Source organism: Patella vulgata, chromosome 5 (assembly GCF_932274485.2).
Source record: "Patella vulgata chromosome 5, xgPatVulg1.2, whole genome shotgun sequence".
In the NCBI taxonomy this organism is placed as follows: Eukaryota; Metazoa; Mollusca; class Gastropoda; family Patellidae; genus Patella; species Patella vulgata.
In genome coordinates this window covers 31,355,683-31,370,829 of record NC_065883.2, presented here as the reverse complement: position 1 = coordinate 31,370,829, position 15,147 = coordinate 31,355,683, and the positions used below count along the sequence as shown (strand labels likewise).

Genomic DNA, 15,147 nt, shown 5'->3' with positions numbered 1-15,147 from the left:
ATCGTTGTGAACATTCGATCTGTATGAAATTGATCTGTCTTGTAAATACTCCTATTACCTACAAAAGCATAAATTTTAATATGTGACAACCTTTGCTGACTGCTCGGATAATTTAGCTGCTGTTGGCTTATGTTTCGTTCCTGGCAACCTATCTTTATGGATTTGAAGAGAAGTTGAAAATGAAACTGTATGTAGTCATGTTTTACACATGCATACATGTTGGCTTATGTTTCGTTCCTGGCAACCTATCTTTATGGATTTGAAGAGAAGTTGAAAATGAAACTGTATGTAGTCATGTTTTACACATGCATACATGTTGGAGTGCCATAAAAGAATCCATTTATTGTAATTCGGTGAAGAGTAGGTGAAAATTCCACCGCCTGAGGAAAAATTTCCATTGTAGTGCACTGCAAGGTTGGTGGAGAAAAATAGGATGTTAAACCCCATTTCATTCTACACATTCATATTGAATTCATAGTTGTACCGTAGAGCAAAATGTGATGAACTAAGAATGTACTGCATAATATTAAAGGTACATTATGGAAGATTAGATAAATAGCTGGTAGTTCTCACTATAAAAACTAGATAATGTAAAGGGAATTTGCTGAAAATTTCAGTCAAATTGATTCACCCTGAACCAAGTATTTAGCGATTGAATTTTGGGTCTAGCCTCAATCATCATTACTAAAGTCGGTATGATTTTGATTTAATCAGAAGCAACAGACCGGGTTCTAATCCAGTAAATATCGCAGACTAACGATGCCATCGAGAGTTGACTATGGTCTGGATAAGTTCATGTCTAATTAATAATTCAGATAACATTTCAGGTCTAAAAAAAGACCTGCACTTGGCAGGTTTAGCTCTTGCATAATGTATGTAATAATATACAAGTTACATGTAGCACACTAATTTAAAGAGGAGTAATTTATGAACCATTGGGTCATTAATTGAATGTTTTTAGTTATGAGAATGAATATGTAGCATTTTTAAAAACCTTTATTTTAATCTCTCTGTACTGAAAATCACATAGATTAAAAACAATCAAAATAAAAAATTAGTTTTCCAATGTAGTCAACATTTACAGCGATTCAATATTTACAGTATCTTTTAATTTCTCTGAAACACAAGATGTAGATTTACTATCAAATAAGTAATCAGATTCTGGCGGTAACTATAAACTTGTTAATAATACAAGTTTCTCAAATTAATATCAGTTTGGAGAATCAGAAGACTATAATCTAATAAACATTGGCAATCACTAGTAAATATTTTAACTGTACAATCAATTTTCAATCCTTAATAACATTGCACATTAAAATAGCACTTCTAAGACATGTTTGAGTTCCTATTGAAGAATTGTTGCATTACCATGGTGCACTTTAGTTAAAACATTCTTTGAGTTTAAAGATCGACCAATTTGTTCTTGATATCTTTGGCAAAAACTTCTAGACAGATGACTGAAACTAAAAATAGAACCAACCCTTAATCAAAGAAGATATCCCAATAAAAGGAATTAATTTTGGGCTCAAAACATCAAACCCTCAATTAAAGAAGGTAAACGAATTTGCTTGATCTAAAGTATGAAGAACACAAGTCAGTCTTGGCTTTGTTTTATGGCCCTTAATATTTAAATTATTATACAGACACACAGCTTCATATAAACATCATATACAGACAGAATACACATTTAAAATATTACTTACACAGTCATTTATCTGTATTTAAAATATATTAACATTTATCATTGAAATATCACAAACTTGCTTCCATTTTTTATTCATAACATCTTTCTCTCAAAATCCATTGTCACATTCACAGCATTTTTTCACACAATCCATATCTTTATTAATTGAGCAATTTTTAAAAAATATATTCACATCTTACATATTTGTATTAGTCATGTTTTTTTTTTTTTTAGCTTTGAAATTTATATATAGATAACAATGATCTTGATAGAAATGATTCACTAGCTATATTTATGTAACTATTTTTAGTCACAGATCACTACAAAGTGATATGGTTTGGCTGATAGTGTGAAATATATATAATACATGTAGAAAGATATTTAGCACTTCAAAATATATATTTTATTCTCTTTTCCTGTAATCATTCATTCAATCTTGGATTTGAAAATTATCTTCAATTCTTTGATTATCTTCTCCTGAAAAATAGGAATATATTTGTTTCAAGCTTACTTAAAGATACATTAGTTAAGAGTTTAATAGAGTAGGTCATTCTTGCTATAATAATTCAAAAATAGACGAAAAAACAAAATATTGAAAATTTCATTCAAATTACTTCATTCTCAGCTAAGTTATCATTGTTTGTAGTTTTGACAAGATGTGTGCACAGTGGTAACCAGGGCACTGTTATAATCGGGACTTAGCCGTGCGTTCCCATTTTTAAATTAAATTTTTAAATCGAGTACCGTTTTAATTTAGTTAAAATCTAGAGTATCCTATGCCATCGAGAGATGATTATGGTCTTGTTTTGTTAATAAATGTCTAATTAACAGTTTATATAACATTTCAGGCCTAAAGAAAGACCAACAATAGGCAGATTTAGCTCTTGCATTGTGTATGTTTAATATATTTTTGTTTGCATGAAGGTGACACTGATACATGTACTTTTTTTTACATGCCCACATTATATAATCTGTATTTCCGTCAGGATCAAGCTATGCTATAGACTTAAAGTTATACACCTTGTTAATATTCATTAGACAAAAAAACCAATGGACTTTTGATAATAACTTTTTAATGATGCATATACTTTCAATCAACTAACCTTCTTCTGTTACAGACTAATGCTATAATAAAATGAGCTAAAAATGGCCAGATAAATATAAATGCTGCTGTTCTTTTAGAAATGTTACCAAACGGCCACCATGTTGACTTCTTGTGCAACTCCTGTCTCTCTTTTTCCTGTAGAAAAAAAAACAATTCTGAGAGTAGTGCTGAAGCAATACATTCAACCGGCCCCTATTTTTTTTTTTTTTACAATGCATGCATTTACAGCAGGCTCATAGTCCCAAGGTCATCCTCTACCAAGTAGTTTCAGCTTTTCGAATTCAAACTGAATATATTATATTCTTTTGGAAACCCCTGATACCACTTCTCATTTATCTGGAAAGTTCCCATATAGCTAACAATTTTCTTCATAGTTTTGTATTTAAAGAGGGACTTAGCTAAAAAAGGAATTTATTTTGCATTCCTTTCTTACTTTATAGTAAGTAGTCAGCCTGGGAAATCTAACATTAGAAATAGCTGCAAGTGCCCATAAAAGGTAGCATGACAGAGAACCAAATCTTCTAGTTTCTGCTATCAACAACCTGCTTTTATTATACGCCCACATGGAAATGTGGTCGTATATTGCCGTCGCCCCCGTCCATCCGTCTGTTGGTCCGTCCATCGTCCACAATTTCTTGTGAACACTCTACAGACTACATTTATCATCTGATTGTTTTGAAATTGATATATGTTGTTTGCATTAGTGAGATGAAGAAGCATATTTAATTTCAATAACTTCCGTTAATTTCGTCTGGAGTTATGGCCCTTGTTTCACTTTGTTGCACCTTGTGAACGCTCTAACGACAAAAGTTATCAACCAATCTGTATGAAATTTATATGCATCATTTAAATTAGTAAAACAAAGAAGCCTATTGAATTTCAGCAATTTCCGTTAATTACATCTAGAGTTATGGCCCTTGTTTCACTTTGTTGAATCTAGTGAACGCTCTAATGACAACAGTTATCATCCGATCTGTTTGAAATTGATATGCACCATTTAAATTAGTGAAACGAAGAATCCTATTGAATTTCAGCAATTTCCTTTAATTATGCCGTGAGTTATGGCCCTTGTTTCACTTTGTTGTACCTTGTTTATGCTCTAACGACAAAAGTTATTATCCGATCTGTATGAAATTTATATGCATCATTTACATTAGTAAAACAAAGAAAGCTTATTGAATTTCAGCAATTTCCGTTAATTACATCTAGGGTTATGGCCCTTGTTTCACTTCGTGGAATCTTTTGAACGCTCTAATTGATCTGCATCATTTTAATTAGTGCAACGAAGATGCCTATTGAATTTCAACAATTTCCATTTATTACACCATGAGTAATGGCCCTTTTTTCACTTTGTTGTACCTTGTGAATGCTTTAACGACAAAAGTTATTATCCGATCTGTATGAAATTTATAGGTATCGTTTAAATTAGTAAAACGAACAAGCCTATTGAGTTTCAGAGTTATGGCCCTTGTTTCACATTGTTGCATCTTGTGAACGCTTGAACGACAAAAGTTATCACCCAATCTGTATGAAATTCATATGCATCATTTAAATTAGTGAAATGAAGAAGCCTATTGAATGTCAGCAATTTCTTTCAAATACTTCTAGAGTTATGGCCCTTGTTTTACTTTGTTGAACCTTGTGAACGTTCGAACGACAAAAGTTATCATCCGATCTGTATGAAATTGATATGTATTATTTGAATTAGTAAAACAAAAAAGTCTGTCGAATTTCAACAATTTCTGTAGATTACTTCCAGAGTTACAGGCCTTGTTTTAGTTTTTAGATCCTTGTGAACCCTCAAACAACAAAAATTATAATGTCATCTGTATGAAATTGTCTATTAAATGCCCCCTCATTACCTACAAAAGAGCAAATATATGACAACTCTTGTCGACCGCTCGGACGATTTAGCTGCTGTGGGCGTATGTTTAGTTGCCTGGCAACCTATCTTTAATTCTGGCTACTTCTGAAATCCCAATGATAAAAATTTACCCACCAGACTTTGCCTCTCTGTCATTGCTTCCAAATTTGTCAGACGTGATAAAACACTATTCATATCCTGCTGTAAACGAACTAAAGTTAACACTATTTGTTGATTCAGGTCACCATAATGATGGATTCTTGATACATCGTCTTCATCCTCTCCAGCACCACCAGATCCAGGGGGAAATAATCCTCTTCTACTTCCAGATATATTACCTGCATTACCTGTTTAAGAAATAAAGTGGGCCCAATATTAGTTACTTGAGGAAGAAAGCCAATTAAATATTTTGTCAATCATGTAACTTGCCAACAAATGTTTGGTACATGGACGGTGATGTAATGGGTTTTTACTTATAACCTATTTAGTGGGGACTGCACCACACACAATTACACAAGACAAATCTATGGACAAGACACAATATGCAGAAATCACAAACAAACGTAATACCAGATTTAGTGAATGGATCCGACGGCTAGCCATAAGCGTCCACTGCGCTGTTCAGTCCTCAGCCTGTAGTGACACAGACTTCACTCAAAAATGAAAACTAACAATAAGGAGAAATACATTCCAAAACGTTGTAAAATACTAGTACGAGTCATGATCTGCTATATGCCACAAGAAGTATAAATGTAAGCACACTGAAGGAAAATTACCTATACAAGTAACTATATCGGTGAAATGTAGTAAAAAAACAAGTACAACTAAATGGCCTGTGTTATAGTGAGAAACGTTATAAGGGTCATTCCATGTCAAGTGGGCCAGGGGTGGGAAATCAACCCCCTCGAAAAAATGTGGAAAACATATATGTTACAGTACATGTAAAAACTAGAAACTCTGCCAAATTACAGGCATTTGAGTTTTATGAGTACAGAAAAGTTTTCAAAACAAAATATGTATCAATAATTTACTCAAGTTTTACATATCTTGTTTTACCTTTCTAGTGAAGATATAGGACTCAAATTTGGTAGTCTGAAAGAACTTTTTGTATAGATTACAAATCTGCAATCAGATTACAGGTGAGTGGTAGGGTTTTGCATGCTTCATGGCCATGGAAACCGAAAAAAATTTGTGTAATTGTATATTTTCTGGATTTCATGGTGCTCAAGGAAATGAAATGAAATGGGGTTTAACGTCCTACTGTTCTGCTCCTAACCTGGGCTAAGCTACAAAGTAATAGATATAGGGATTGCAGGTAGTACTACGTAAGAAACATGAAGATGCACCAGTCTTCACTAGGTTCCCAGAAAATTGGCCTCGAATGGTTTCAGACACAAATGTTCGAAAATTGCTTCGTATTTCGAGCCGTTGGAACCCGGTAGATGAGCACCTAAAAATCTTAAAGTTGGTGGAATTATCGTTTGTACGAATGTCTCGAACATATTATAAAACCATTCTTGTCCCATGCTATCTTGATTTTTTGAGTCGATTTATCGTATTTTTGAGTCGATTGAACCTGGGAGATGAGCACCTTAAAAACTGAAACTTGGTGGAATTATAGTTTGTACTAATGTCTCTTAATACATGTTAAAACCATTCTTTAATTCTTGTCCCATGCCATCCGATTCTTTTGTCCACTTTTTTCAAAATCCAGGTCAATTATCAACCAATTTGTTAAACCGTACCCCCTTCGATTTTTCTGACATCCAGACAATATACAATTACACCAATTATTTATCGGTTGTCATGGCCAAGTAGCATGCAAACCCTACCATTCACAAGATAACTGAAACTGGAGTAAATTATTGATACATGTTTTGTTTCGAAAATTTATTGGTAACTCATAAAATTCAAATACCTGTATCCCAGTCAATTTAAGCTACAGACAACAAATTTTGCAGTTTCTAGTTATTACATGTACAATAACATATATTTTTTCCAGATTTATTTGAGGGGGTCGATTTCCCAACTTTCTGAAAATAGACCCACTTGACATGGAATGACCCATAAGCGTTTGAAAGAATTGAGGTGTATTAATTACAAAGTTAGAGAATAAGTCCTTATTTCCACAAAAACATCACTATTTTAGTTTCAAACACAAGGATAGAGTTACAAGTAAAAAATTTAAAAGTGGAAATTTCTATTGAGTGTCACTGATTACAGTGAACTGATAGTTTTGTACAATTTGTAAACATTGTGAAAAGATTGTAATATTGAATGGGTTTATGTTTCTTTTTAACCGGACATTAAACCTGTAACTGTATTATTTTGAAAATTTGTCCATTTTTACAATTGCTTTCATTTCTATGTTAAAGTATATTATTATATTACAAATTTCAGTCAAAAAACAAATACAAGTACCATAGGATCGTGACCAATCACCACCGCTAATGGAAATTCTATGTGTTTAATTACTACATCCCCTGCTGTGACAGAATTATGTGACAGATTTTAGTGCTTAGCCAATCAAAATTGAAGTATCTACTTAAATTTGGATTTTATTTTTAGTTAAGTTTTCGAGAAACAGGGCCCAGGTCCCTGTGGTACCTCTAAGTAGTTAAAAGAATTTTTATTGTAGAACTTCAGCATTATTCAACAAATTTAATTCAATACCGTACAGAATTTAAACAAAATAACATAATAGTGCATACCTCTAGCACTCACTGATCTGTCTGTCAAATCTGTTGAAACTGGAAATGACCCTTGTCCTGTAGGTAAGTTACCCCCACCACGTGTCATAACTGAATCACTTTCTAATTTGTCAAAAGTTTGTTGTAAAACACTATTGTCTGGATGATGGAGACTAACACCTAACTGACTGTCTATCGACAAGTTTAACGAGTCATTTGAAGCTGCATTAACTAACAAGCTATCTGAAAGGAGGGTATCACGATTGAATTTGGAAGAATAAGGCACTGAATTTGATAATAAACCCATACGAAGATTCTGACTATTCGTGAATCGATATGAAGGTGTTGTTTGGTGAATTTGAGCTTCTGTTTGAATGGAGTCTTTATCTGTGAACTGAACACGATTTTCTGTTTTAGTTATTGGTGTGGATGTATTTAACATTGGTATCACATGGCCATTTTCTAATGGATCCTGGAAAATATGTAGAAATTGTGTAATTTACTGCATTTATTTATTTAATAAAAAGCAAGTGCGAAATTAAAGACAAGTACCTAAGTATATTCAAGGAGGTGATATTAGGTACCCTTGTAATTATATTAACAGTACAGCATCTACAGTGAAAAAGTCCATAAGTCACTTGAAAACCAAGATGGTCTACATTCAGCACTTACACTTAGCAATAGTTTTATTTGATTTTGATGTAACTTAAAATATGTTTATATCCTGAAGATCTAGGTCCATATAGATATTCACACATATCGGACCGTAAGTTTCTGGATTATGGCCCCTGATTGTACAAAAAATTGATTCTTTTTTTTTAGCTTATTCTCTGTCCATCTCTTGCACAATGTGGGAGAATCTTGCATGGCAAGCGCATGTTTATAAAAATGTCAAACATTGAAATCGGGTAAAATGTTTATGGTAAACAATTGACTAAGCCATTTGGTGCTTATTCTGAAAGTTTCACCACATGGGTTATGTGCAATTTGGTTTTTTTTTAAAAAAAAAACAGGAAATTTTACTAGCTGAAATGTTTTTGCTATATAAGATAGCAACTTTTTGACAGATTTTCATAATTCTTTTTTTTCTTTAAGATTCTTCAAAAAAAAAAAAAAGATAGGTTGCCAGGCAACGAAACATACGCCCACAGCAGCTGAATCGTCCAGGCAGTCAACAACAGTTGTCGCATACTTTTACTTTTTTCGGTAATGAAACATTTATAGTACACTAAAATCTGATTAAGAGTAACAACTCATTAAATAATTATCAGAAAATCATTAGAATTTGTTTGTTTTTTATAAAGTTCTGCCCAATGCTAATGTTTAGTATACGAAACATTTAATATCATGGATTTAGCTGTTCAGTTATCAAAATTCATTGAAAATCAATATACTTGTTCGTCTTAAGACTTTAAACTCTGTGTGTATCAATCGGATGATAACTTTAGCCTCTAGAGTGTCACAAGATTTTTCAAAGTGATTATGGCTGTAATTATCGGAAATCAGTGAAAATCAATAGGATTCTTCGTCTAATGACCTCAAACATTGCGTATAAATTTAAAGTCATTCGGATATTAGCTTTAGCCTCTAGAGCGTCCACAAGATTTTTTGAAGTGATCCAGGGCCATAACTCTGGCAGTAATTATCCTTCTTCTCATGACCTTAAACACTGTGTCCACAAACAATTGCCCGACAGACGGGGGCGACAACAATATACAACCACATATCAATACAAAATATTACTCAATTAATTAAACAGGGAGATATTACTTGAATAGGTTCATCTGATGTATCACAAAACTCATCCGTATCACTTCCACTCTCTACATCATCTTTCATTCCTCCATTTATTTTTATTTCTTCTTTCTCTCTATTCTCATCTTCTAATCAAAATTTATGGAGAAGAAATCAAATATTATATCACTGTTAAGTACCTCACAACAAGAGAGACTAATTGTCTATCTTTAATGGGTAAACTAAACTTGAACTTAAATAGTATTGGCAATCTTTAATGTTTATCCACCCTTTCAATATAAGAATGTTTCAACAGAATCAAATCCTCCAATAACCTACTGCTATGGACCCATTTCATGGTTATAGAATGGGAAGGTATAAACATGATGATGTCAATGTTAAAGAGACCAATCCATGGTTGAATTTTTGCAGAAGGAATTGGGTCCCAGGGGCTACTTATATTGTTGTTTTGGTTCTTGAGGCAACACTCTTCGAAAAAAGCCTATGACTCCGCCAATTCAAGTACAATTGATATTAAACTCAGCATGCTAGTTTCTAGGACAATTGGAGGGTCTAGAGCACAAGTGATCTAACAACCAACTAAAATGGTTGGTAGTTAGATCACTTGTGCTCTAGACCCTCCAATTGCAAATTGATTGACTGATTTCAATGTTAGATGACTGCACAATTCCAGGATGGCAATAACATCAAGTTTGCCCTTATTTATTTATTCCCCCTAGATTATAATTTAACTACCTACTTTTAGGTTTTTCAACATAAAACTGTTGATGGACCATGTTATTTTCTCTAACTGTGATGTGTGGCTGCTTTGCGTTCATGAGTTCTGCATTACGTAAAATATCTTCAACTGCAGCTGAATGGTTAAAACTATTATCAATACCTACAAATATAAAAAGTAACTTTTTTACAAGTCTCATGATTAAAAATCGATATCAAAACCAAAGCAATTTAATTGTAGCCTATGTTATACTGACGTATGGTGCTTGTACAACTAAAGACAGACCATCATACACTAGTTTCCTGCTAGTCTCAACGGTTTTATATTATTATACTAATATTATAACACCCATCATGCGCAATTAATATCTGACATATTTTGATCAAATGAATTGTCTTACAAATTAAACTGTCACATAGTTTAAAATGGTCTGTCTAAATTAGATAATGAGTGTCTGGTTTACAACTGTTTACTTTCCTGTAATGATCTTAGTTTTGGATCGACTTTAGTGTATTTTCAGACTGATTTATGTTGTCATGTGTGTTGTGGACTGGTATTGTTTTCTGCCTTTATTATTACAAGACTCATTTAAAGTGCATATAGCTCTATTTTTTGGAACATTAAAATAGACAAAAATCGGTTTCAAAAGTTTATGTGCTTTGAAACCGATTTTTGTCTATTTTAATGTTCCAAAAATAGAGCTAATGATATTATATAAAGTGATTTATATTCAATTTTTAAACCATTTAAATTCAATTTTTAAACCATTTATTGTCCAAATTGGTCGACAGTCGTTTACGCTTGCTTAGTCCATTCTACACGTTTATTTTTAATCATTATTTTTTCATTTGTGAATCAGCCATTACTATGTTTTTCTTTCTTCATCAGAAACTGATAATAAATTGTTTACTGTGTGTTAAATATTGGATATCAGCATAACATACTTTCACAGCAATTTAACCTCACTATTGATTGAAATGAACCAATATTGAATTCTAATGAACATGTTTTTAATTTTGAATATTATGAAAAATATTGAGTAAGAGGTTTAGCTCCTTTAAAATATCATCTACATCCACCAAAATGATTTTTCAATATATAAATGACTTCGTACAAACCATTATTAAAAGAAATGTTACTCTCAATTTCTATTTCTTCATCATCACTATCATCATGATCACCATTACCACCATTCTGTAATTTAAGTGGTTTTGATTTCTTTTCCCCTGGAACATTCTCTTCAATCATTTCGTAAAAGCTTCCGATTGTATCCATAAATTCTTCTACTTGTTTTGTTTGGGGCATTGTTTCTATTATCTACAATATAATTTAAAGATAGATGTAGGTTGACAGGCAAGGAAGAAATAGGAAACATATAACCACAACAGCTTGGTTGTCTGAGCAGTCCAAAAATTTTTCAAATTAATCAAGAGCTATAACTGAGATAGGAATTATAGGAAATCAGTGAAAATCAATAGGCTCCTAGATGTCTCTTGAATTAAAACACTGTATAAATTTCAAGTCAGTCAGATGATAACTTTAGCGTTGTGAAATCAGTGAAAATCAACAGGGTTCTTCATCTTATGAACTCCAATACAGATTTATTTAAAGGCAATCAGGTGATAACTTTAGTGTCTAAAGCATCCATAAGCCAAAATTTGTGAACAACAGTCTGACAGAAGGATGGATCGTCGTACTGGGGTGACAATTATATACGATCACATTAGATTGTGTGCATATAAAGATGCAAAAAACTATTGGTATTAGTTCTCAAATATTTGGAAATTCCAGTAACAGCTGTAATCCATATTTTAATTGTTGCTTAGAAAATGTTTAATACCAAATAGTAATAACCCTACATTGACATTTTATTCAAAGAAAATGTCTAATTTTGCAAGTTCTAAATTCTGTTATGAAAAAGCCTAAATTACATGAAATCTGCTGAGAAATATAAAGAGCAAACTAACTGTTTTTAATTCATCAACATATTTCAACATAGCTTCTTCTCTTGGCATCTCACCCAGTTTATTCCATGCATCCCTAAAATATACATAATCAATATGACTACCATAATTAAGCACATGGAACACTTGAATATAATTTTGATATTGAAGAATTTATTATGAATTATGTTTGTATGCATTATGAATTATGTTTGAATTACCATTGCAAATTTTAAGAATTAAAAAGAAAATACCTACCATTTTGCTTTATTAACAACATCCCAGAATGATGGCTTACTCTGTTTACATGGTCCCTCGGTCGACTGTTTGTAAAAACCATAAAATTTTAACATCAATTCATGAGATGGTTGGAATGTACCTGAAATTCAGATAACCTTGTAGTGTAAAAAAAAAAGAGAAGGACTGGTTATCTTTTTTTATGGCGGACAAATTCAGGTATACTACATAAACATTTTTTTTGCAGATAATCAAAATCAAAAACCAAATAATGGAAATATTTGTAAACCAGAAGCCAGGGAGAAGTACATGTATAACGGTATATAACAAGCAGAACATCAATACATTTCCAAATAAATTTTAGAGAATAAAAACATTGGAATTTTCTACAATATCAACATCAGCTCATTTCTGTTGTCGATGGAAATAGAACATTTGGTTTATAAGGAGACATTTGGTCATATATAACTCAATATATATATATGTTGTTTAACCAGAGGACCTGGAAGAAAATGGAGAAAACCCACGAGGTTGGACAGGCGACCCTACTCCTTGTCAAGTACAACCAGGGAATCGAAACCACGCCAGCTGACTCAATGACAAACCTTATCTATCATGATATAACGTGCACACGCTAACGATTCAGCCAACCAGCCCCCTCCACCCCCCGTAACTAAATAAACATAAATGTTGCAGTTAATTCATAACCAAAAGTAAATGACAAGTGGACAGCACATACAGCCGTTTTTACGTGACAGATTCTCTGGCTGATTGACAACAGTCCTGGATTATCAAACCTATTTCATGCAAAACATTACAGAAAGCTAGATCAAGAAATCTAATTCAGTAACTCAGCTGTTACGTTAGGCAACTGAACAAATGTTTTGAGAACTTTGTAAAAGCAAAAGTATTTTATTCTTGACTACACCGTGAGATTCGGTGACATGAATTGTAAAAACATAAAAGTTGCTGAATTCTCTCATGAAGGGCTGGGTCTGGGATGGGATTTAGTGGAGGATACAAAACCAAAATATCACTGGGGTGACTAAATTCCAAATGCCTGGGATTCATTACAATATGGAGTTTAGATTTCGACTAATCACAAATATCAGTGATTAGATCTAAGTTAATCTAATTATCTTGACCCATAAACAATCTTGGACATTGTCCAAAGCCAAAGGCTGAGCAAAGGTCGTTCAATAAAACGTTACAAAAACAAAACGGCTACGTATGTGTATTCATCACACCATTCGGTACCGAATAAAAAGATTGTAAAAACTATGCACATTTTCTCCATGTGACTTATTGTAATTAGATGTGCGAATTTTTACCATTTTTTGGTAAGCCTCGGATGACTTTTACAGCAGCATCGAATTTTTCTTTAGCTGTATCCGCCATGTTGTTTAGAATTCTAATGTTTGGAATATCCAGTCATATTTACCGATGTCTACTTAAGTACTTCCAAAACAAAAATATAAGGTAAAATATATCAGAGTTATCCCCCTTATACCATCAATTTTGCCTCCTGACCTGACCTGCCAGGTTTTGGTTGTTTAGAAAATCGCGTACAAAATTTATTTCTACCATGCTAGATGAGTGGACCCTGAACCCTGATTCTTAAAGGGGTAGTCGAACGATTTTCAACAAGATTTCCATAGATCTTAAATATGTAACACAAGCAAAAAGAGAGAGAGGGAGAGAGAGAGTATGGGGTTTAACGTCCACTCGACACAAACTTGGTCATTTCGGGACTAACATATGGTTCAATTTTGTTTCAATAATTTGTTTGCGCATAGGGGTCTTTAGCAGTGGGAGGAAACCGGAGGACCCAGAGAAAACCCATGAGTTTGGATAGGCGACCCTATGCATGTTGCGTACAACCGGGATATCGAAACCACGCCAGTTAATTGACTCAATGACAGACCTTATGATACAGTGCGCACGCGCTAACGTAATTTTGAAACAGGTTTCGAAGTGTTTTGGTTCTGCTATGCAAGATCTTTTTCGACGTTCCAAAGTAAAAGTTCGTTGCTAAGACCACCTAAAGATAAATTTTAAATGTTCCTATTTATTAATTACAACAGGCTTCGCTTTAGTTTTTATATTTTACACTGACATTTATTGCTTTAAATCTTCCTAGTGCAAAAACGGAAAATTTGACCTTTTGACCTCAGGAACAAATTAAAGTTTAATTTATCAAGTTTACATTTTTATTGAAATGGTGATTACTTTTGATCATTTTCAGCATGTGGTCATGATACAAGAATGGCTGCCCATTCACTTTCGGTGCAAATAGCCTCATTTGACCTTTGACCGCGAATATCTCGACAACGCCCCAACGGCGGAATTACCACTCGGCATCGTATTCTACTCAAATTTTACTATAGAAACGTTGGGCCTGGTTTTGTGCCTCCTGACTATTCTGGGGCCTGTTTCCAGAGCCGGATTAAGGCTCTGCTGGCCCCAAGGCACATTTTGATAGGTGGCCTGAAAATACAGATATATGTACGTGCTCATTGACAAAAGAAATTAAGTTACATTTAGCAACAGAAAATTTATTACAAACAAATTCAAAACATTGACAGTACTGTATTTACTATAAGTAGCCTACATATTCCCATTCACTGCCTAGCCACATTACGACTTTGCGTGCTTTTGTGACTGCAAATTCATCAGTTAGTTTTTTAAAGTCAATTTTATGAAGTTAATCACTTTCAATGCAGAAAAGTGACAGTATACGAGATTCTTTCCCACAACAAATCTAAACAAACCTCACGTGTGTTAAAGGGACGAAACATCATGTCAACCCTTTGCCAGAGTATGGAAAGCTTTTAAGGACAAACCCGTAGATGAAAAAGGATGCAATTTATTTACATAAAAATAAAGGCAAGCATTTTTGTCACCACCTGATAATTATCCAAAAAGTTTTTTTTTGTGGCCCGGATTTTTGGCTGGCCCTAAGGCACGTGCCTTATTTGCCTTATGGTTAATCCAGCACTGCCTGTTTCACGAAATTTTAACTAAGATAAAATCCACATTTTAGTAATTTGATTGGATAATATAACATTGATTTTAGTGCTTAGCCAATCAAAATTGAAGTATCTACTAAAATTTGGATTTTATCTTTAGTTAAGATTTCGAGAAACAGGGC

The 15,147-nt window shown here is 33.2% G+C and overlaps 1 protein-coding gene across 3 annotated transcripts; it reads right to left on the bottom strand.

Moving 5' to 3' along the window:
• Positions 1 to 978: 978 nt before the first annotated feature.
• Positions 979 to 13,422, bottom strand: LOC126821520 (acyl-CoA-binding domain-containing protein 5). Of its 3 annotated transcripts, XR_008788338.1 has the most exons (11): positions 13,328 to 13,422; positions 12,018 to 12,138; positions 11,784 to 11,856; positions 10,935 to 11,133; positions 9,838 to 9,978; positions 9,114 to 9,226; positions 7,365 to 7,815; positions 4,789 to 5,000; positions 2,788 to 2,924; positions 1,704 to 2,161; positions 979 to 1,463 (listed from the first exon to the last, which is right to left on the bottom strand). XR_008788338.1 is itself a non-coding variant. In XM_050549967.2 (10 exons), exons 1-10 carry the CDS (start codon positions 13,392 to 13,394, stop codon positions 2,152 to 2,154), a joined length of 1,524 nt encoding a protein of 507 aa, XP_050405924.2. In that variant the 5' UTR covers positions 13,395 to 13,422; the 3' UTR covers positions 979 to 2,151. The 3 variants fall into 3 exon arrangements, 2 of the variants coding, with proteins under 2 accessions (XP_050405924.2, XP_055957439.1); XM_050549967.2 differs by having other exon boundaries at positions 979 to 2,161; XM_056101464.1 differs by having other exon boundaries at positions 979 to 2,161; positions 9,114 to 9,223.
• Between the last annotated feature and the right edge of the window lie 1,725 nt (positions 13,423 to 15,147).

Bases quoted from the DNA above. Each gene is read 5' to 3' on its own strand.
- LOC126821520 (XM_050549967.2), bottom strand. From the start codon at position 13,394: ATGGCGGATACAGCTAAAGAAAAATTCGATGCTGCTGTAAAAGTCATC. The intron at 11,857-12,017 runs GTAGGTATTTTC...TGTATATTTTAG, and splicing joins GTTGTTAATAAAGCAAAATG to GGATGCATGGAATAAACTGG. The intron at 9,227-9,837 runs GTAGGTAGTTAA...AATTTTGATTAG, and splicing joins TTATGTTGAAAAACCTAAAA to AAGATGAGAATAGAGAGAAA.